At 52.6% G+C, this 23,145-nt stretch overlaps 6 protein-coding genes across 6 annotated transcripts; 3 read left to right on the forward strand and 3 right to left on the reverse strand.

The window, feature by feature from the left end:
* The first annotated feature begins 50 nt into the window (after positions 1-50).
* BKA58DRAFT_344101 (leptomycin B resistance protein pmd1) lies at positions 51-4,355 on the forward strand. The gene is made up of 3 exons (XM_046168391.1): positions 51-1,229; positions 1,282-1,518; positions 1,574-4,355. Exons 1-3 carry the CDS (start codon positions 281-283, stop codon positions 4,321-4,323), a joined length of 3,936 nt encoding a protein of 1,311 aa, XP_046022847.1. The 5' UTR covers positions 51-280; the 3' UTR covers positions 4,324-4,355.
* On the reverse strand, positions 4,356-5,405 carry BKA58DRAFT_366183 (uncharacterized protein). Its single transcript, XM_046168882.1, has 2 exons — positions 4,982-5,405; positions 4,356-4,923 (listed from the first exon to the last, which is right to left on the reverse strand). Exons 1-2 carry the CDS (start codon positions 5,128-5,130, stop codon positions 4,371-4,373), a joined length of 702 nt encoding a protein of 233 aa, XP_046022848.1. The 5' UTR covers positions 5,131-5,405; the 3' UTR covers positions 4,356-4,370.
* Positions 5,406-7,163: 1,758 nt separating this feature from the next.
* Positions 7,164-12,512, forward strand: BKA58DRAFT_461936 (nonribosomal peptide synthetase 6; the record flags this gene model as incomplete). Its single annotated transcript, XM_046174828.1, has 11 exons — positions 7,164-7,262; positions 7,314-7,343; positions 7,377-7,418; positions 7,449-7,613; positions 7,650-7,718; positions 7,752-7,766; positions 7,797-8,237; positions 8,271-8,366; positions 8,406-8,495; positions 8,526-12,392; positions 12,423-12,512. 11 exons carry the CDS (start codon positions 7,164-7,166, stop codon positions 12,510-12,512), a joined length of 5,004 nt encoding a protein of 1,667 aa, XP_046022849.1.
* A 1,468-nt stretch (positions 12,513-13,980) lies between these two features.
* BKA58DRAFT_390462 (uncharacterized protein) lies at positions 13,981-15,502 on the forward strand. The gene has a single exon (XM_046170835.1). It carries the CDS (start codon positions 14,041-14,043, stop codon positions 15,409-15,411), a length of 1,371 nt encoding a protein of 456 aa, XP_046022850.1. The 5' UTR covers positions 13,981-14,040; the 3' UTR covers positions 15,412-15,502.
* BKA58DRAFT_366193 (uncharacterized protein) lies at positions 15,503-17,122 on the reverse strand. Its single transcript, XM_046168883.1, has 2 exons — positions 16,377-17,122; positions 15,503-16,318 (listed from the first exon to the last, which is right to left on the reverse strand). Exons 1-2 carry the CDS (start codon positions 17,010-17,012, stop codon positions 15,866-15,868), a joined length of 1,089 nt encoding a protein of 362 aa, XP_046022851.1. The 5' UTR covers positions 17,013-17,122; the 3' UTR covers positions 15,503-15,865.
* A 2,364-nt stretch (positions 17,123-19,486) lies between these two features.
* Positions 19,487-21,028, reverse strand: BKA58DRAFT_404456 (cytochrome P450; the record flags this gene model as incomplete). Its single annotated transcript, XM_046171842.1, has 1 exon — positions 19,487-21,028. One exon carries the CDS (start codon positions 21,026-21,028, stop codon positions 19,487-19,489), a length of 1,542 nt encoding a protein of 513 aa, XP_046022852.1.
* Between the last annotated feature and the right edge of the window lie 2,117 nt (positions 21,029-23,145).

Consider the following 23,145-nt stretch of genomic DNA (forward strand, 5'->3'; position numbering starts at 1 on the left):
CCAATGCAAGTGACTCGGTGACACGTCCTGAAGCCTCCACACACGAACCACACCGGCCCACACTACTTTCCACCACGCATCCTTCTTCACGTGACGCTATGCCTCTTCACGTTGTGCTAGCAGTTGACCCTGCTGCTGCACCATGTCGATCTTGGCCATTGCCTCCTGGCGGGGCCATAGCGCCCGGGTGAACCTCATGCAGGCGTGTTCGCGCAGCTTTACCACTGCATACGGCGCGAGATACTCCTTCTTGAGCTTCTGAACCCATCACGCAGGCTCAATGCCGTTCAGTAAGCCCTCAGGGGCCTCTATCAGGCGATTCTTTGGTTTTCTTCACCTCCTCTTCTACGCAGACCCGACATGGCTCGACAAGATATTGGTTTTCGTGGGCGCAATAGCTGCCATTGCAGCAGGCGTGCCATTCCCACTGATCGGAATCGTTTTCGGTCAATTGGTCGATGAGATCAACGTTGCAACATGCAACAATCGCAGTGGCAGCTCCAACAGATCTGAAGAAGCCGACATCACGCCCAAGATCCTGTTGCTCGTCTACATCGCTTGTGGCAGCTTCACTTGCATCTACACACATCTTGTATGCTGGAACTTGGCATCGCAGCGCCTAGCTCAGCGCATCCGAGACCGTTACCTCCGAAACTTGTTGCGGCAGGACATGGCCTTCTTCGACAACCTACAGGCCGGAGAAGTGTCTTCTCGACTCAATGGCGACATCCAGGCAATCGAGAGTGGTACCGGCGAAAAGGTTGGCGTTGCATTGACTTGTCTCTCCTTTTGTGTCACGGCCTACATCGTTGGCTTCATCAAGAATGCCGAAATTGCTGGCATGCTCGTCTCCTTAGTCCCTGCATTCTTGCTCATGGCAGTGGTTGGCGGTCACTTTTTTGGCAAGTATGCTGCCAAGGTCGGCAATTGCTTTGGGTCTGCTAGCGCCATCGCGTCTGAAGCTCTCAGCCATGTAGGCCTCGTGCATGCGCTGGGTGCGAATGCCAGGCTCGAGGAAAAGTTTGAGGGCCATTTGAGCGACGCTCGTGAGGCAGGTATCAAGAAGGCCACGACCGCTGCGGTCCAGGCTGGTCTGCTCTACTTCATCGCCTTCTCGGCCAGCGCTTTAGGTTACTGGCAGGGTAGTCGCAGGATCGCAGACTCTCTAGAGGGCAAAGGCAGTGCGACTATCGGAGAGATCTACACCGTCACGTTCATTCTGCTCGATGGTCAGTATCTTACCAATCGTTTGAGTTTTCCAACGCTAACTTCGGATGCTAGGTGCCATCGTTCTCAGTCAGATCGCGCCCATGCTGCCATTGTTTGGCGGGGCGATCTCAGCTTTCGAGCGCTTGCGCAAGGATATCGAGACTCAACCCACCATCGACAACACCTCGTCATCCGCGGAAAAGCCTACTCATGTAGATGGAACTGTTGAGTTCCGCAACGTTGCATTCACTTATAGTTCAAGGCCTGATCATCCCGTGCTGAACGGTATTTCTTTGATATGCGAAGCCGGTACGTCACATATATGGTACAAAAAGGAAGTAATTGTGCTGACCATCCAATTCAGGTACACTGACTGCTATCGTGGGTCTTTCAGGAAGCGGCAAGTCCACAGTCGCTAGTCTTATCAGCCGATTCTATGATCCGGAATCTGGCGATGTACTTCTGGACGGTCGCAACGTCAGAGACATCAACATCAAGTCTCTCCGAGGTTTCATCAGCCTCGTCCAGCAAGAACCATCACTTCTTGATCGCTCCATCTTGGAGAACATTGCTCTCGGTCTCGTCAACAGTCCGCCTCATGCCCATCTGGAGAAGACCCTGCTGAGCGGAGTTCTTGCTCAAGTTGCCGAAGACGTCAGGGGCGGCCAGGATCTTGCCAAGGTCGCCGAGAAGGCTGGCCCAGAGGTTGCGGAAATCGTTCAATTGGTGAAAGAAGCTGCAGACCTTGCCGATGTTGCCATCTTCATTGATCGCCTGGAATTCGGATTCGCGACCTCGGTCGGCTCAAGTGGCAGTCTTGTCAGCGGTGGACAGAAGCAGCGTATTGCTCTCGCCCGAGCTCTGGTCCGCGATCCTCGTATATTGATTCTCGACGAAGCCACCGCTGCTCTAGATTCAGCTAGTGAGCAGCGCATCCAAGCTGCTATCGAGCGGGCTTCCCGCGGCCGGACAGTGATCTCGATTGCTCATCGACTGTCCACTATCAGGGCTGCAGCGAAGATCATCGTCATGAAGAAGGGTGACATCATCGAACAAGGAACTCACGATCAACTCATGGACTTGGAAGGGTCATACGCAGACATGGTTCGCCTCCAAACCGTCAAAACTGACGAGGGCGCGACCAGCTCAAGGACCAGTCTGGACTCCCGCGATGCCGATTCTATTACCAATGAGAAGTTGGCGCTGAGTGCGCAGGAGCCTGATGCCGTACCAGCGAACGACGCCAAGGCTACAGAAGCTGTCGAGCATACTAAGGGTATCGTCATTGCGGGCTCTATCAGAAAGACAATGCTTCCCTTGACGCGACCGTACTTACTTCTCGTGATGCTGGCTTTCTTAGCAGCACTGGTAGTGGGTGGCCAGTACTGCGGATCGGGTCTTCTATTCGGTAACATCATGGGTACCATGTCTCCGTGCAACTCCCCCGAGTATGTTCGATCTAGAGGTGAACTGCTATCGGGGATGTGGTTCATGCTTGCCTGCATCGCCTTCCTCGCCAATTTCATCAGTTGGGCGTCGTTCGGTCTCTTATCGGAACGATTGATCTACAAGGTCCGCAACCTGTCTCTCCACACGCTACTCCAACAGCCGCTGCAATGGCATGAGTCTGAGTCAAGGAGCCCAACTGTGCTACTTGAATTCATCACGAAGGACGGCCAATCTTTAGCGGGCTTCAGCGGCTCCATCATTGGTGCACTCTTCTCCGTCATTGTCAACTTCATAGCCGCCATCATCCTCTCTCACATCCTCGCATGGAGAATCGCAATCGTCTGCCTCGTCATCGTACCGCTGCTCTTGGGCGCTGGTTTCATGCAGTTGCGTGCTATTGGCAAATTCGCCGTAAAGCACGCTGGAGCTTTCAGCTCTTCCATCGGCGTTACCATCGAAGCTGTCTCTAACATCAAGACTGTACACGCACTCTCTATCGAAGAGGAGATTATACAAACCTACCGGCGATCGCTGAAGGCTCCACGCAAGGAAATGGTCAAGCAGAGTTTCAAGACCAACGTTTGGTTGGCCGTCGCTAACTCTTGTGGTACCTTCATTTACGCTTTCGCCTACTGGTGGGGCACAAAGAACATCATCGAAGGCAGGTATACCCAAACTGAGTTCTTCGTCATTCTTATCGCCATGCTTGTATCCGCACAACTATGGGGTCAGCTATTCACCCTAGCACCTGAGATTTCCAAGGCCAAGAGCGCCATGTCGCGCATTTGCGGACTCATCGAATTGGGCAAGGATACACCTCCTACGGGGCACCACAATGACCCCAGTCTCTTGGAAAAGAATCAGGACGATGTCGAGGCACTAGCTGAATCTCCGATTCCAGCTACTACACAAGGCGGCGCGAAGGTCGTCTTCCGAGATGTCGGCTTTTCGTATCCAGCACGTCCCGGTGTCCCGGTTTTGACATCTCTTTCCTTAACCATCCAGCCGGGTCAATTCTGCGCCTTGGTTGGACCATCTGGGGCAGGTAAAAGCACTGTTCTGGCCCTTCTCGAACGATTCTACTCTCCTTCCTCCGGTAGCATCTCTATCAACGGCCTCGATATCTCTCGGCACCACGGCGCGTCCTTCCGCGATGACATTGCCTATGTACCACAAGAGAACATTCTCTTCCAAGGAAGCATCAAGTTCAACATTGGATTAGGAGCAAGACCTGGGCACACACCATCCGACGAAGAGATTCAAGAAGCCTGCAAGTTGGCCAACATACATGACACCATCATCGATCTTCCCCAAGGCTATGAAACCGAATGTGGCTCCAAGGGCAACCAGCTATCTGGCGGCCAGCGTCAACGTTTGTCCATTGCTCGAGCTCTTGTGCGTAAGCCCAAGTTGCTGTTATTGGACGAGAGTACGAGCGCATTGGATGCGGAGAGTGAGAAGGCCTTGGAGCAAGGCCTTGAACGGGCCGTCAAGGGTCACGGTGTGACCGTTATCGCGATCGCGCATCGATTGAGGACGATTGCTAGGGCCGATGTGATCTTTTTGGTTGAGGCAGGTAAAGTAGTGGACCAAGGACGTCACGAAGAACTTGTGCAACGTAGTGAGAGTTACCGCGTTAACGCTCTCCACCAAATGCTTGGATAGATTTGTTCGTAATATATATCTTTATATCGCTTTCCACCATGTCATTTTCACGCCAGCTCCACAGACTTTGGTAGTCGCTTTTCTCCGCCTTCCGGCAACCAGACGAACAACGGAAGCTCTTGGTCTTCCCTCGCGCCGTTGGTCTTCTCCGGAGTAATGTCTTCCGACTTGTGCACCAGCTTCTCTTTCAGTCTTCTGCTTCCCATCTTCTCGTAAAGCTTGATGCCCTCCTTCGAGCTCTCTATGTACATGGGCAACCCAGTCTGCCGGCAAATGTCCATCTCATACTTGAATAGCAACTCGCCAATGGCCCTCCGTTGGTAGTCCGGGTGCACGGCCATGACGTGGCAGTAAATGTATCTCTCATTAAGCCAGAGCTTCTCTCTTGCGTCCCAAAGCGGCTTCACAAGTGCCTCGGCTCGTTCGCGCTCCTTTCCCTCCAGCCATCCAATCTCGCCTCTCTTCCAATCACTAGGCGTGATGTACACATCGAGAAGCGCCATGCCAACGATCTTGTTAGTTTCGGTGTCGACACACTTCAGGGTGTATTGCGTTGCACTCGTCTTCCAGTACTCCGAGACATGGCCGGTGTGAGCCTGTCTTCTCCTAGTCAGTCCACACGTCCGACAGTATACGCGATTCAATGACCGGCACTTACCGAAATTCGGAAGTTGAGTCTGTCAGATCTTTCTCGGTAGCCGAAGGAAACAGCGCGCGTGTGACTGCGCTGTCCTTGAAGGCTGCAAAGTACACATTGTACACCGCGCTAATGTCTGGCACCAGAGCGGGGAGGACTACGAAGCCCATATTGAGCGGTTCGTCAACTTAGTGTAGTGTCGTTTGGATGATCGAGCAGTGGGGAAGGATCTAGACCGTCTGCCAGTCAAGATGTAAACTTAGAAACAGAAGGTTTTGGTAACGTTTGACAGCTGCAGCGAACAATTCGACCCAAAGGCACGAACTTGGTAGCATTATCGCCCATTAACCACGGGGATTGAACGATCCACTCTCGATGCCCAGCTTTGCGGTTCAGAGATCGTCAGTCACGCATACAACATACTTTGATACCAAGCAGTTGGAGGAAGCGCACCATGGCTATGCCAATTCCTCGGCTGTCACTGAAGCACTACCACATGCTTCGCAACGCTAAATTACAGGGCGCAAAACTAGTACGCAAGACCCACACTACGACGAGAAAAACCCTCACGCCACCGACGACAACCAGACCTTCTCCATTAAGGCTTACCGGCCGCTCTGCTTGTGCTTCCCCGTCGCACGTGCTGATTAAAGTTATCTGATCCGTCTTTAGCGAGACTTCCTGGCGGAGGGATGTCCCGTCGTAAAGCCCGATGACGGCTAGAGCGCACAATGCAAGAAACACCATGGCCATGCGCATATCCACCTCTTGCCGCGATCAGCGCGTAGAAGAGAATTTGCCATGTCGTTCACGCGTGGGATAGCCGTATCCCGTATGTACAGCGTGCATATTGCAGCGCCGGCCCTTGTTTTTCAACTAGCAACATCCCTAACGAATGATGCGCAACACTTAAAGCCGGTGGACGCTGTTGATCGAGACAAACAACGGGCATTGATGCTGTAATTGGACGCGAGCAGTTCTCCGAACATCGGCCGTTATCAGATGAAAGGAGATCTGCAGCGTCAAAGACGTAACCCTGCATGACTCCTACTCCATTAGGCAATTCCGCGCTTGCATCGATACCACATCATCAAATTTATCAGATGAAGCCTCATGACGCCGCCTTTCACGCTAGAATTATCTGATCCGCTAAGTGTGGGGATGGGTGTGCAGGGGCGGAGAGGGTTTTCTTTACGGCTAAATCGTGGTACTGCGCCTGATCCCACATCGCCTCCGTGTTTACGTTAGGCGATGCGCAATCCGGCCTGCATCGAGAAAGACACAATGGCGCGATATAGTGGACCCTGTTTTTGCGTCGTAAGAGAAAACTATGACGCCGACGGCTGTCCGACCGAGTATGATGGGTCACTTGAAGCGGTCTGGTGTGCTTGTGCCGGAGCTTCATCCTGGCGCAATGTGTGGAGAGTCCAGTCCGAGAGAGAGACGCAGGATCGTGGGTGAGCTTGGTGGACTCGCGGCTTTACACTGCTTGGCTATTGCTACAGAAGTATCCGGGGTCTTCATCGGACACGGAAACATACTCGTCTTCCTCAGCTCCACATCTTCTCCCGAAAATATATACCGACGTCGCCATGAAGAGACCACATAGCAGTTTGAGCGACAAGATGCATCTTCGCAACGGCGAGCATGTGTCAAACTTCAGTGGTGCTCCAGAGGAGCATGTTGCGAAGAAGGTGCAAAGCAATGGCGCCTCGAAGACGCACAAGCAGGCCGCAACGCAGAATGGCGACCATAAAGTTCTGCATACGAACGGCCACAGCTCGAAAGCAAACGAGATTCGGGCGTTGATAACAAGCGATCTTACCCCGGACGCTGTCTTGGATACTGTTCTGGCTGCCTGGTCAATACTCATACACCGATACCAGCGGGATGTTTTCCATCAATTCACCTGGGGCGCGGTCGATGGCCGTGATCGGGCTTCGCAGTGCATCAACACAACCGATATCAAATTCACCAGCCACCAAACAGCCGGGAGTTTGAAGTCACAGATCGGCAACGTGCGATCGAAGGACTACGATGCGCACAACGCTACTCTTTTTCTCAATGATGGGTCATTACATGAGGTATTAACCGGCCCAAGCATTTTCCTAACACGACTGACATGCACCAGTGGACTTTCGAAGTATCATTCAGAAGGGAAGGAGACTCTCTTCTCGCCACTTCAAGATGGCAGACAACGACCATGTCTCGCCACCAAGCCGTTTCGCAACTTCATTTCTTTGCTTCGATTCTTGATACCCTATTCAGCAATCCTGACCACACGCTATCATCCTTCATTCCTGTTACCGAGGAAGAACTTGATGAACTCTGGAGCTGGAATTATCCTTTACAGCCAGAGTTGAGATTCTGCATGCACGAGAAGGTTTCCGAGCAGGCTGCGCTCAATCCGGAGAAGATCGCCATCGACGCCTGGGACGGCACTTTGACATATCGTCAAGTCGAAGATTATTCTACCGATCTGGCGCAGACTCTACAGCTGCTAGACGACTCGCCAAAACAAATCATCCCTATTCTATTCGAGAAATCGCGATGGACTTCCGTAGCAGTGCTGGCGGTCATGAAGGCTGGCGCGTGCTTCGCGCTACTTGACCCAGCACAACCAGAAGGCCGTCTGCGAGCAGTAGTGCAGCAAGTCAGTGCAAAGCTCTTCATCTCATCGAAAGCTCAGTCAACACTAGCGGCGCGTGTCGCCCCATCAGCGACCATCATCCCCATCTCCGCATCAAAGTTCGACAAGGTGTACTCTCCAGCTGCTGCGCAGCAACCCAAGACCACCCTCGCACCAGTATCACCTGACCAGCCGTTGTACATTCAGTTTACCAGTGGAAGTACCGGTCTTCCGAAGGGATGCATCATTACGCACAGTCAGTACACGTCTGGTGCGATACCGCGCGCTGAGGCTGTGGGCTATCGATCGCATTCTCGCGTGCTGGACTTTGCGAGTTATGCCTTCGATGTGTGCATCGACTCGATGCTCTGCACTCTTGCTCACGGTGCCACACTCTGCACGCCTTCTGATGAGCGTCGCATGAACGATATGAGTGGAGCCATGCGCGACATGCGCGTGACGTTCGCCGGCATGACTCCCTCGGTCGCTCGCACACTGGACGTCGACATCCTCGACCACTTGGAATCCATCGCGCTAGGTGGTGAGGGGGTATCGACTAGCGATGCGATGTCGTGGGGTCAAAGAACCAGGGTCGTCAACGCCTATGGACCATCGGAAGCCACTGTTGGTGCAACCATCAACGACAACGTGGCCGCCAAGCCATACATCACTATGGGCAAGCGCAAGGGATGTGCCATTTGGCTCACTGAGCCCGAAGACCACAACAAGCTCGTACCTGTGGGTGCAGTCGGCGAGCTGCTCATCGAAGGCCCCATCGTTGGCGACGGGTATCTCAACAACCCGTCGAAAACCAAGGAAGTGTTCATCGAAGACCCTGAGTTCCTAGTCAAAGGTAGTAAGAGCTACCCGGGCCGACATGGACGCATCTACAAGACTGGTGATCTAGTACGTTTCGATCCTGACGGTAACGGTGAGCCCATTTTCGTTGGACGACAGGATCAGCAAGTCAAACTTCGAGGCCAGCGCATCGAGCTAGCTGAGATTGAGTTTAATATGCAGAAACATCTCCCCGCAGACACTCAACTCGCTGTCGAAGTCATCAAGCCTAGTGGCGGTGGTGAACAGACGCTCGTCGCTTTCCTTGTCGAGCAGAAGAAGAACGGCATGCGACACCTAGATGGAAACGTCTTTGGAAGCTTCACCACCAAGTTTCAATCAGCTCTCAAAGACATGACCAAACAGCTCGCCATCGACCTTCCTGGCTACATGGTACCAAGCGCTTACATACCGCTCTGGAAGATGCCATTACTGGTATCATGCAAGACAGACCGAAAGCGGCTTCGTGAGATCGGCACTTCAGTCACACGACAAGATCTCAGGCGCTTCAACTCAGTGATCTCTGAAAAGCAAGAGCCTACCACCGAGACGGAGCTCAAACTTCGTTCACTGTGGGCGAAGCTTCTCGGCGGAGAAGCGGACTTCAGTGCCAATGACAACTTCTTTAGCATGGGCGGAGACTCGCTCCGAGCGATGAGGTTGGTGCCTCTTGCCAGAGAAGCTGGATTGTTGCTACACGTTCCAGACATCATGCTGAATCCCACTCTATCGGCCATGGCTGCCAAGGCAACACCCTTGTCGGAAGAAGCGACGAACGACGTACCTGCATTCTCGCTGATCGGCAAGGATTGGGAGTCGAAGTCGGCACAAGCCGAAACTGCCAAGCTGTGTGGTGTTGAAGTTGACGAAGTCGAGGACGTTCTTCCTTGCACGCCGCTTCAAGAAGGCCTCATGGCTCTCTCGGCCAAGTTCCAGGATGCATATGTCGCTCAGCGAGTTGCGACTCTTCCATCAGCGACTGCTCAGCGCTTGAAGAAAGCCTTCGATACCGCCGTGCAAGGCTCGCCCATTTTGCGTACAAGAATCGTCAACGTCTCTGGCCGCGGCTTGTTCCAGGTCGTCCTCAAGGACGGCAAGCTACTGCGCGAGCATGGTTCTGATCCAGCAGAGTATCTTCGACGCGACCGCGAAGAAGCTATGGATCTTGGCACTGCACTGTTCCGCTACGGTCTGGCTCAAGAAGCTGGTAGCGACAAGGCCCACTTCGTCATAACGATGCATCACGCTGTTTACGATGGATGGTCGATGCCTCTCGTATTCGATCGCATCAACCGCACTTTCAATGGCCTTACAACCGAGAGACCTGTGTCTTTCAAGCACTTCATCAAGCATCTCACTAGCCTTGATCCAGCTGTAGCTCGAGACTACTGGAAAGAGCGATTGAACGGCACCAACCCGCATCAATTCCCTCCTCTACCGCAGAAGGGATACGTCACCCAGGCCGACTCGTTGCTTGAGCACTACGTTACCGTTCCAACATCAGCGCACAACAAGCTCACTCTGGCAACTATCATCCGCGGAGCCTGGGCACTGACATCTTCCTTATACATGGGCCATTCCGATGTCGTATTCGGAGAGACGTTGACAGGTCGATCCGCGCCCGTACACGCGATTGTGGAAATCGAAGGACCCATGATCACAACCGTTCCCATCCGAGTCCGATTGAATCTTGACCGACCAATCGCTGAGTATCTACAAGCCGTTCACGCGCAGACCGTGCAGCAGATTCCGCATGAGCACTTGGGATTGCAGAACATCCGCCGATTAAGTAAGGATGCTCGTGTAGCATGCGATCTGCGCACAGGTCTTGTTTTGCATCCCAGGGAGGACGACGACGGTGCTCCTGTCGATATGGAGACTGCCCCGGCTAATACGTTCCTTCCCGCTGATGACGCGGAAGCTGCACGTGAAGCACTCAAGTTCAACACATATGCACTCATGCTCGTCTGCACATTGGACGAGAACGGCTTCTTGGTCATGGCCAGTTTCGATTCGAAGTGCATCAGCAAGGACGCGATGGAGAGGGTACTTGTCGTGTTCAATCGCATCATCACGGCGTTCTTGGGTAACCCCGAGAGCAAGCTGGGCGATGTCGCTGTTCTTGATCCCGCAGAAGCACGAGATGCAGAGGCGATGAGGCCACGAAATGTCATGAGCGACAGTGGTGTAGGCACGTCGCCGGTCGATAGCCCAACGAGGGATGCGAAATCAGAGGCGTCGCCAAACGAGCAGAAGCTGTGCAGTATCCTCAGTCGCATCCTCGGTATGTCAGAGGCGGAGATCAAGCCCAGCGACAGCTTCTTCGAATTGGGTGGTGACTCCATTGGTGCTATGCGCCTCGTGTCCGATGCGCGCGCACAAGGCTTGAACCTGACGGTGGCTCAAGTCTTCCAGAGCCAGTCATTATCTGAGTTGGCAGCTTCAACCGGCAACGAGAAAGAAGAAAAGCTGCTGAACATCCTGAGCCGTATCCTTGGTATGCCCAAGAGCGAGATCAATGGCAGCGACAGCTTCTTCGAGCTGGGAGGTGACTCCATCGGAGCCATGCGTCTTGTCTCCGATGCACGTGCTCAGGGTCTCAACATCACCGTGGCTCAAGTCTTCCAAAGCCAATCTCTTTCCGAGCTTGCTTCGTCCGCCAAGGAAGCAGGTACATCGCAGAATAACCTCAACATTGATGCACCTTTCGCAGCGCTCGGCAAGGAAGCGTCGCTATACAGTGCTGACCGCATCGGTGCCTACCTTCAGGATCAGACTTGGCAAATTGCGGACATATACCCTGCAAGGCCACTCCAGCAGCTCGCTGTCGAGGGTACCGTCGATCTACCACGCTACTCACTGCGTTACGAACTCATCAAGTTCGCCACTCCAGTCGATCGTCAGACACTGGAGCAAGCTTGCCAAGAGCTCGTGTCACGCAACGAAGTCCTGCGCACTGTCTTCGTGAAAGACGAGAGCAAAGTGCTTGGTGTAGTACTGTCATCTCTACAGATTCCGTACACCGAGATCGCAGTGCCGGAGAGTGAGGACATCAACACGGTTGCCCAAGAATTCACAAAACAAGATATCCAAGCGCCTAAGCCGCATGGCTCGTCATTCGTTTCCTTCACCCTCTTCACAAGCGCAAACAACGGCGCTTCAACGCTCGTCTTCCGCATCTCACACGCGCAATACGACGAAATTTGCCTCCCCATCCTGTACGAGCAGCTCTCAGCGCTATACGCAGGGACCAACGTACCAGAGACGATACCATTCAGCAAACACGTAAACCACGTGGTTCTAGACAACATGCCAAAAGCCATCCCCTACTGGCAGAATCTCCTCTCCGGCTCCCAGATGTCTGTCATGAAGCCCGACGTTCCACTCACACACCGCGGCCCTGCAGATGTATACATGGAGTTCGACATCTCCGCTCGCCCAGCAAACATCACTATCGGGTCACTACCAACGGCTGCGTGGGCACTAGTTCTATCCCAGCGACTTGGTCTCAAAGACGTTGTCTTTGGTGAGGTCGTTTCAGGAAGGAACATCGGCGCGGCAAACGCTGATCGCATCTTTGGGCCTACCTGGCAGTACATCCCCTTCCGTGTGCCATTCAAGTCTAGCTGGACTTACCTCGACTTGTTGAACTTCGTGCAGCACCAACACATTACCTCTGCCGCGTACGAATCCATGGGCTTCGCGGAGATCGTAGAGAACTGCACCAACTGGGATGCCAAGAAGGTTAACTGGTTCGATACAGTTGTTCACCAGGCACCTGCTTGGGTCGAAGAAATGCCTTTCGGCAATGGCGTTGAGGCGAAGTTCGAAACGCTGTATCCGCATGGCGAGCCGTTGAGGGAGTGGAAGTGTCAGGCTTTTGTCAAGGATGGAGGCAAGAAGTTGGGTATTGAGATTGTTACTTTTGAGGAGTGGAAGGATGTCGCTAGAGGGGTGTTGAAGGAGGTTGGTGAGGCACTCGGGTGCTTGATGAAGGGTAGAGCGAGAGAGAAGATCTTCGATGGCGGGGATGTAATTGTTGAGGAGGGCAAGCAGAGCTTGGAAGATTTCGAGGGTGTGATGTAGATCGCGTTGTGGTGTTTAGGACATAGGCGTTAGTGTAATAATGTTGCTTTACCCGTTGAATTCCTGAGAATCTCGATCGATCGATACACTCTGACCTGCTGTGTTGGGCTTTGAGTGTGTATATGCCTTGAATCCGTAACGTTCCTTCTTCCCTTAATTTGCATAACAGGCTTCATCACGTATGCAACACTCTTAAGTGTCGTTCGCTGAGTACAGTCACCTCAATTCCCACCATAGTCTGTGTCAATCCTTGTATATTTCGTAGCTCGGGGTTCTTCCGCTAGGCATCATACGGATATGATTTCCTGATGATGCGATGGGAATTTTCCGCGTAGCGTTACGCACGTGCTTGTCATTGAGTCTAAGTGTGACGACGTTCATCTCGATCGACGTCTTCGTGCTACGAAATTCAGTTTCGAGTTAGAACAGGCGGACATGAGATACTGTGATAGTTACCGGATGGCTTTGTTGCCGTTGTCGTTCATCTATCCTGACCACGTCACGCCCAGTGGCATCCTACTTATGCCAGTGATATGTCGTCTAAATTTTGCGTCGCAACATCTGTCAGCTCCTCTTCGTGGATACACACTTTGCCGTACATCCAAAGATATACTGTCCGCTGCGATGAAGGTTCTCTCAACGATCATCTCCCTAGCTGCCTTAGTGGCCGCGGCTCCTCCACGAGGACTGAGTAAGAGACAAGGAGCTTACACTAGCCCCATCCCAGCGCAAGGATCCATTGAGTGCGGCGAACCCGGCCGAGCCTACTGCTTCGACGAAGTGGTCTGGGGAAAGAGTACGCCATCCCTATCGATATCTCGCCCATCCCATCTTCTTGCAACCTTCTCTTCAACCTCCTCTTCACCCGTCAAGCTCCCCTTCGAAGCATCACGCTGACCTTCCCTAGGCCAAGACTACCAGACACTTCTCCACAGCTACTGTCAAGATCAATATGCTACGGACGCACTGAGCTGCCACGGTTGCATGCGCCAGCCTTTCCCGACTGACATGTGCGATGCTGGGCCTGGAGCTTGGAACTCGGCGTTCGTTTGTACCGAGGATGGCTACAAATTTACGCACCGATGCAATAACTGGTGCAGGGAAGGAGAGTGTCTCTAAAGGACGGTGACATGGCACGTTGGAGTGGATGGGTAGAAATGTGAAGGGACGGTGGTTGGAAAGAGAAAGCAAGGGGGCTCTCCTTGTCCAGATGGGTTAGCTCGATTGGCGGTGGACAAAGGCACCTGGCAGGATCCACGCTCTTTTATAGATCAATGCGGTACGCCGAAAGTTTTGTGGTCTTATGGAAAAAACTCATTTCAGCGTCAGTCTGAAGCTCTTGCGTCTTTAGACTTGGAATTCGCTTTCGGGAAGGAACGCGTCCGGGTCGGCACACGTGCTTTCATGGTTAGCGTGAATGCCCAGCTTTCCATCATGCCCCGCGTCTGCCTTACGACCTTGTGCACACATCAACCCTCCACATGTCACAGAACGATAACGCCCTACTTTAACGTTTGCATCCATCAAGATGAGTTTGGACATACCGCACCTTCCCGCAGAGATACATCGCCTTATTGCAACATACGTCCACCGGGAAGATCTACCACACTACCGGTTCGCAAGCAAACAACTATGTGTGATAGGCACCCAAGAGCTCTTCAGCACCGTTGTCTTTCATTACAGTACCGCGAGTATTGAGCGCCTGAAAGAGCTCAGTGCGAGCGACCGTATTCGAAATTGTGTGAAGACCATCTTCTGGGATGACAATCGATTTAAGATATTTCGTGTGGAAAGCATGTACGAATGGAAACTGCATTGTGATTACAGAGCAGGTCTGAATCTGCTTCGAGAACACCGCACCGCATCACAAGAGCTATATAGGCCCCTCTATGCTCAGCTTTCGGGGAACCGAGAAGAGTGGGAGGCATATGGAAACAACGTCCTGGACGAGAAGATTGCAAGACAGGCTGCGGAACAGCTCGAGGCACTCGAATGCTTCCAGAATCTACGATCAGTTCACGTGGTTAATGGCGAGCTTTGGCCAGCCCACCGTGGTGTGAGAAAAGTAGCACACGTGTTACCACACGCTTTGCCTACACCACCTGTCTTGCGTAGAGGAGAAGGCATCGCCGATTTCTACAGTCTGCCAGGAATTGAGGCCTTCAAGACTATACAGAGATACTGCAAATCGTCACTGAGAAAACTCAAGCTGGACAGAGTACATCCTTCGGCTTTCGTTTCGTCGGAACTGGGCGATTTACATTGCTTGACAAGTCTGGATATCACAATATTTGGATACTCGGGTGACTGGCGCTTCCAGTATGGACTAACGTTGGGAAAACTAATGGAGAATCTGGAGATGTTCATGGCGTGTCTACTACAGCTTGAAAGCCTGAAAATTGGCCTGGGAAACGGAGCATTGACCCCCACCGCACCTCTTGCAAGCATACACCACGTTTTTCACACCGAGACTACATGGCCCAAGCTACAGAAATTATCCTTATCTGGATTTTCTGCTACACCAGATTCACTGGCGTCACTTCTTGTCAAACACAGCTCCACGTTGAAGGATCTCAGGCTGCGCGACATCTCGTGGGAAAAGGACGCAAGCGACGCACCAGAAGAAAAGAAAAAGGTACCTTTGAGGTCTATTCAACAGTGTGCATGGCCGCGGGTACTGCAAGAGATAGCGAAGTGCTTATCGCTCGAGCGTTCGACTGCATCGGGAACGCTTGGTGAAAACGGGGATGTGCTAGGATGGCAACTGGACAAGGACGATGAGCTCGCTGCCGATGTTGAGAAATATCTCATCAGTGGAGGGCAGTGCCCGCTGACGGCATACAACGCTCATTTTGCGATTGACAATTGCGAACTCCCGCCAATCTCGGTTGCATCATAGTAGCGACGCATCAAGTACGCAAATGCTCCTTCTGACGAGCCTTAATTCAAGGCACTTCTTGGGAATCTACACGCCACTTTTGCCTTCAGGGTCGTACAAAGAGCATCGCGTGTATTCTTAGGCTACTTTGACGGCAAGAGGCACGAGACAACTATCTTTTGTGACTATCATTCATGTAAGATACAGTCAGAACATGCAAAGATGAGAATATGGGGTCGGTGTATCTTACGTGCCATCAGTACAGTCACAATCTCGCCTGTTTCAGCCACTTTCGTTACATGAAGGGGCCATGCAACCCCATCGTGCCAATCGCGCACAGTCTCACAACCAACAGGACGTTTTCATGGATACACATGTCATTCAAATAAAATATATACAGAAGCGCTAAGAACACGAAAAGGCGTAAACGGGCACTGCCACCCAAACAACGCTAAGCACAAAAGCCAAACAAGTTCTAGTAGTTGTACTTGTAGCACAGCGTGGTTCCTGTGGTGTCGAGAATATCCCTGACCTTGACATCAGGACGGATGCCGTAGACGTTGACGTTGGTGTCGAGGGTAAGGGCCCTGCCAGATGCGTCGTTGCCGTTGATGCTGTTGACACGAGCACCGTTGGCGTTCTGCCAGATGCGGAAGTTGCGGTCGACGAAAGCGTGGTGGAGCCAGAAGATGGGGTCGGCGGGTGAACCGTACGTGTCTTGCATGACGGCGCCGATACCGTTGTGGCCCCAAGCGTGAGGGCCTTTCTCTGCGCAATCAGCCATGCCGGCGAAATCGCTGTAGGCGTTGCACTGGTTCACGTAGTCGGAGTTACAGTATTGGGTCTTGGCGGCATCGCCGTTGCGGGCAAGGCAATGGGGTGTGTTGCCTGAGCCGGGGCCAATGTTAATGGCGAGGTTGGCGAATGCCTACAACAGGTCAGTTATAGCTCACAGGAGGCATGTCGGACAGAAGGATGGTACTTACGCCATTGGTCACACAGTTTCCGCCGAGGGCAATGCCTCCGAACCACTTGGCTGAGAAGACGGATGATGCAGAGAAGCGACCGGCGTACTTGGTCTCGTCGAACCAGGGCATGGTTTGGCTGAAGCCACATTCTGAGCGTAGAATGTCCTCGAAGACCCAGGTGTAGTAACGGTGCCAGAGCAAGAACTTGGAGTTTCCGTGCACATTGGGTGTAAGGGTCTGGTGGAGCGCAACAAGGTCTTCGTACCGGCTCTTGGCTGCGGGGAACTGGCCTGAGGGAGCGCGGCCCATCAGGCACTTGATGGCATCCACGAATTGCTGCTTGCTGCTGTCGGGGTAGGAGTCCCACTCAACGCGGACGCGAGGGTTGGCGCATGTTGCAGCAGCGGCGAAGGTAGTGACGCGGAAATTTTGGTTTTGCGCAGCAGGCTCCTCTGGCTGTGTGGCATTGTGCTCCTGGAATATCCGTTTGGCATCCTCGAGAGGGACCGGCTGGGCGAACTTTGGTGTCTCGGCGAAGATGTTGAGTGGGAGAGCCTTGGTGAGGAGGTTCTTTAGGGGACTCTCCTGAGGAGATGGCAGCGCAGAAACGCTAGCTACGACAGCCAAGGTGGCGGACAAGATTGAGGTACGCATGATTAAGGTATAAGTATTATAAAGGTACTAAGATCCCGATTGACAGTAGCAGGAAAGCGAAGGACAACAACCTAAAAGCGAATGCGGTTGCTTGGTGTGATTGATGAGCGAGCTGTACAAAAAGATCCCGACATGCAGGACGGCCAGTCATCCTTATACCTGGGACCTGCATCTTCCGCCTTACCGCCCGACTATCCACAGCGCGCGCGCCTCGTACTGCAGATCATTCGCAGTGCGCTTGACGAGCCGTCTCACCAGCGACACCTGATCATCGGTCATGGAAATACGAAGCACGCATGTACCGTGGGCGTGAATTCGGCCTAGGCCTGCAACGTTGTATTGGAAAGTAAGTAAGCGTGCGCGAGCTACAGCAGAGGGAACAAATGATAAGTGGGAGACTATACTGCTTTTGGGCCGTGGCTCATCAAACGCTGGCCGGGCGCCCAGGTCAGGCCAACCTCGGGCTTGACAGTCTACACACGAGGATAATGCTGCTTGCCGTGGCTCTTGGGCCTGAGCCGGCCCCGAGTTGGAGGAAAATTGTCAGCGCGCTGACGTGAACGAACTACTGTGGAGCTTGTCGTTTTTTCCTGGGCTGCCCACGCTGCGTTCACGAGGCGGACCTGCCGGCTGCCGGAATGCAGGGCCGCCATGATTGGATGGCGCATCGTGTTTTTCTCTTCGCTTCGCTTCCAGATCCCGTGCAGCCAAATATAGCTCTCAGGAACGCCCTCGGTATCTAGCAATGTCTAGTAATGCTCCGGTCAACATGGCGTCCGCCAGCGTGCCATGCCTACTGTCATGCAGACTTTCACATCACGCGCGGGTGAGTTGTCAATTGAATACGGCAGCGTCATCTTGACAGAAGGATTTGCTAGTATCGCCCTCGAGCTGAGATGAGGACACTCCAATCCATTGTGTGACGGTAAGATAGCAGCCGTTGCCGTTGCAAACAAAGTGGCTGTGATTTGAAAGGGGGATCTGCGGGCAGCATGCACTTCCTGTCGCTAAACACTCAACCCCCAGCGCCTCACATAAAGGCGCTCCACACACATGCGGGAATAACCTCGCACAAAGTATCCCGAACAATCCACTATCGCCTTATCACGCAAACCCCCCATCGCAATCTCCTCGTGCACAGGCTTATCGGCCGTCTATTTCGAGTGGCAAGCTCCACTTTGCATCGCGACGCCTCCGTACCTTGTCGTACGAGGTCCAATTCCGCAGTACGAAGCAGCGTGGTGATGATGTTGGAAAGTGCGTGAGGGCGAAGAGGAATACGGCCTACCCCGCCAACTACTCAGCGCTAGCCAGCGCCGACACGAGAAAAACAATAACACTACTGCTCGAGGGCTGAAGAAGGCTGAGCTTAGTACCCGCGAGGCGTGCGAAAAAAACCATCCCGTGTAAGAAGATTCTTTTTAGCAATCGAAACGGCGAGCCCGGCGTGCCGCTATGCTTCTTCACCGCCAGAGCCGACAAATACGCCATATTCTTCACCAGTGCAAACCAAGCAATGCCATAACGGGCATGTGCCACATGAGCAAGAAGAAGAAAGCTCAATCTATCTGTAGAACGCATGTTCGCGCTACTGTAGGGCGTGTCTCAGCCTCATGGAACAGTTTCCAGGTCGCACATACCCACTAGAGCCTACCAGCGTCTGTACCAGCGGCAGCGTCCCCAACGAGGAAAGTCACACGGGTAGGTTGAAGAACACCGGTACTGGTACCGCTCGCGATGCGTGCACGTGGCAAATCGAGCATATGATGCTTTTGTGCTCTCATCAGCATGTAACCCGCGCTACGCCGAGCAAGCATCCGTAGTCGACCCAGAGTGTGTTTTGGAAACCGAATACTCTCTTACACGTCCGACCGACAGAAGAATGTTACTGCTACGCGGTGATCAGCGGGTTTCTCGGTCTAGGTCTGAGAAGCCGAGAACTGTATATGCTTCTTCGTACAGGGCTTCTTTTTTCCGTTGCCACGCTTCGATCAGCAGTTTTGGTTGGCGCAGTGATGATGGGTTTGGGAAGCCGAGTATATAGTGCGGCGCATGCTTCTCGATATTCCTCAACATGGGCCTGAGACTGCCACGCCTTCCTTCGCAGTTTCGGTATGCGATGCATTGTCTCGATATAGAGTCGTCATCATCTATGAGGCGCGCATTGATCCTGTACTGGTCGAATTCATTACGTTTTACAGTCGTGAGATTCAGCGCATTCACCTAAAATGTCAAGTTACACGACTGCCTATACATTTCAATTTGTTCAGACGTTGGTTTTGAGTGCGTCAATACAAGGAATGATTTACCCGGAGGCCGAGATTGCTGACATGAACCTTGCTTCCGATGCTTTCGGTGACATGTCGGTTCCCTCCCTTCCGCTATGTCGACATCTGCCGCTGTCAGATCCTAACAAGTGCATCAGCACTACGGCAATGAGAAGCGCATCTCACTCAGCCCTGGTCATGTCTTAATCAGACTGCACGCCGTGTGACCCTGACCGAAAAGTCCTCCATAATCCACACTCCAGCGTTGAATATTTTTGCTGCTTCAAGCGGATGTACGATTGAGAAGTCGAACCGCCTCAGTAGCTCAACGAAAACCTTGTTGAATTCCATCAACGCGACATTCTGGCCCAAGCACTTGTATTTTCCGTAGTGGAAGACTAGGTCCACGGTACTGGCCATGTGCGCAAGACGTGCAGGATCTTCCGCAGCGTCCAGCCAACGTTCTGGCCTGAAGAGCTCAGCATCTGGACCGAAGATGGCCGTCGAGTGCTGAATGCTAAGATAGGAAGACCCAATTTGCGTTCCCGCAGGAATGAATTTGCCGGCAAGAATATCGCCGCCTGCAGGAACGCATTTAAAGTTCGCCCCGGTCGCTGGAGGCAAGATGCGCAAGCCCTCTTTGATAGTAGCCTGGAGGTACGGTAGCCGTCGTGCTTCAGCATCTGTAATGGGCGAGGAAATCGTCCCAACGGCAATACCGTCATCGATCTCCGCTTGCAGTCTCCTATAAGAAGACGCATTGGCCAGCGTATGCAGCATAACAGCGCGAATTGTAGACGCCGAAGTATCGCTACCAGCGATAATCTGGAGGAGCGCCTCGCTCGATGCTTCTTCCGGCGTGAGACCATGGCGAATAAAAGATCCGAGCATGTCGGACTTTGGCTTGGACTCCTCGGATGCAAATCTTTCCGCAACCACCTTCCTTGCCACGTTGATGAACGCTCCGAAGCCGAGCTTGTCGCTCTCTTTGGGAAGCACACCTCTCAACAGCCGCGAATGCAATAGATTCGCCAGCCAGGGCACGTTCGAAAGGGTCAACATGAAGGGGACGTATGTCGTGGTGATCTTGATGTAATCGTGGAGATCGACGTCTTGCTTCAGATACCCCATCGGTTTCCCGAATGCCAATGCGCTGATGACGTCCAGGGTGAAGTATTGCGTTTTGAGCGCAAAGTCCATAGGCCGATATTCAGTCGCGGTAGAAACATATTTTCTCTCGATCAAATCAATGAAAGCGGCTACCTGCTCATCGACAGTGCCTTCCATCGATTCATTCTCCTTCCCGGAGTAGCCAGGAGCCATCTTATTCCTCAACTTCATATGCGCAACCTCGTCGCGCATCGAGAAAAGATTGTCGCGCCCAGGCTCCAGCTTCATCGCATTGTACCATGGCCCTCGCGTGTACTCTGATCGCACTGCTGTCGTTCTGCGCACGATGTCTGGATCGCTGGTAACGATGTCGGTTGGGCTGACGCGTACCAGCGGGCCATATTTGTCGGTCAGTTCTTTCGTCGCGAAAGCCAGGCGTCCTTTGAGAGTCTGCTTGATTATCCAGTAGCTGGAGATGGATGCCCAGAATGGTCCGGGAATGTGCGATAGACGGTACCATTGCAATGCGACGCGGCTGAGGTATGTAAGTAGTAGTGCGATGGGAAGGCCAATCGCGATGAGGCTGTTGTAATTGCGCAGCGTGGGGCTGGCCCCGCTATCTTCAGCGTTGCGCGACATTTTACAACGAGATATGCTGAAGGAGGAGGAATGTTGCGCGATGCGCATCTTCCTGCGCGACGCATTATAACGTCCTGCCCATAGAATCCCCAAGCGTAAGCATGTTCCGTCGTGCATTATCGCACAACAGGCATCTCTCGCTGCTTGAGTCCATTCCTGCACTAGCTTGAAGACGGCACGGAGAAGGTCTACACTCATTCGCTCAGCGCGGCTATGAAGTATTCGAAGATCTTCGTATGGCTACCAAACTCTGTACTTGGAGATAGCTACAGTGTCTACACTCTACGACTGCTCAAGCCCAGATCTTCAAGCTTGCACACGGACCCAGGTATTCTCCAAAACATAGCCAAGTTTTCAATGAATTGAGAGCGTTGTCTAGCACCATGCTTGCATACATCTAGTGGGCCTCTCATAGCATTACCCCGCGCAGCAGCCTTTTCAACCCTGGTATCGCAAGGTTCATGTCCGCGTCATTGTGCCGCGCAGGGTCGATAGTGTGAATTACCCACGTTGTGGATTCAAACGCTACGCATGTTTCCATCGATGCTCCGGAACCAGAAATGGTAATGATCGCTGCGACTGATGAGTTAGACAATGTACAATCATCTGTTGCTCCGCAATCAAGTTCACTGAGCTCTTTCTAGCCTTCTTCATCTTAGTAAAGTTACCGAAGGAAACCTCGTCGTTTCGTTTGCGAAAGAGACCAGTAACGATTGTATCCAGTCCAGAACCTATCACCCGTTGTCCCATACTATTATATCTCGTCGACATATCCTATGAGTGAGTACTGGTAGCCTGCATTCTCACCGTTGATTATGAAGATCTCTACTCCATCGCCATACGCAAAGGCGTAAGTAGAAACCAAGCCGAATTTGCACCACCTTGCTATTAGTTCTCGTGAAATTACGTGAGCGTTCGCGCAAGAACGGGTTTTCCGGATCGATGTGTCGCCAACAGTCAATGCTCCTATAGTATATCACAGTGGGCATGCACAGACTAAAGGATAAACGTCCGATCGCAGAAGAGTACCTGCTCATTCTAGGAAAGTTAGTAGCCTCGCAATCAGGCTCACTTCGGAGTCTGCATATCTCCTCCTTTCCATTCAAGGGTGAACCATATGCGATGGCCTTTTTACCGTGTATTTCACGGTGGTACACTCACAGTGTTTTGGGATTCGCGTAGACATTCACTCTAGTCTTTCACCAAGTACAAACAAACAGCGAAGCCTCTTGTGTTCACCTTTGTCGGTCGTTCAGAGTTTGTTCGAGCACTAAACGGTCGCTCGCACATCAGCTCTTCTGTCGCCTTCTTCCATACAATTCTCTTCTTCATTCAGCATTTGAGCAGCGCAATTGTCCTTCTCCATGCGAGGTCTTTTTGCGCTTTCGGCTCGTGAGCCTAGCTTCATTTTCATTGTCAGAGTGACAATCTTGTTAGTACATGTCTTTGCAAGAACTCTCTACATACTATCCACGTCCCGACAGTCACACCAGCACAACGGTATTTCCGCAACGAAGTGCGCGCCGTACCCGCTCCTAGTCATAGGCAAGAACTTAGTCTGTTCAGACTTCGCATACGTACAATATGTGACAGATTCGAGCTATCTTTGCAACTCCCTCATGATATTCGAGGCTCTCAGACGACACAGCACGAGGGCGGAACTCCTAATGCTGTACCCGCAGGAATGGGAAGTGCCAAGTGGTGTATTGGAAGATGAGATGGATGCTACTGACTACGGAGGAAAGCTACTTGCTCGGGCTCGGGACAGATATGGGGCAAGACTAAGCCCTATCCAAGTACAGACCTACGAGAACAAAAACGATACAACATGGCAGATTAGCTATACGAAGCTGTTAGCGTGGAACCAGTTTCAGTACAAGCGCGTCATCGCCTTAGAATCTGATGGAACGTTGTTCAATGTAGGCTATTCTCTTTCTCCAAATCCCGACGCGGGTGTTCGATATAATGACTTTTGTTACCGATCAGCAGAACATGGATGAGCTCTTTTTCCTCCCCACAACTGCAGTCGCAATGCCCCGCGCGTACTGACTCGATCGGTTTTTCTTGTCATCTCTGCTTCTAGTCATCGAGCCGTCGGAAGATAGCTGGCAGCGGGT

The sequence above is a fragment of the Alternaria rosae genome, assembly GCF_020736505.1.
Source record: "Alternaria rosae strain MPI-PUGE-AT-0040 chromosome Unknown BKA58scaffold_8, whole genome shotgun sequence".
NCBI lineage: Eukaryota > Fungi > Ascomycota > Dothideomycetes > Pleosporales > Pleosporaceae > Alternaria > Alternaria rosae.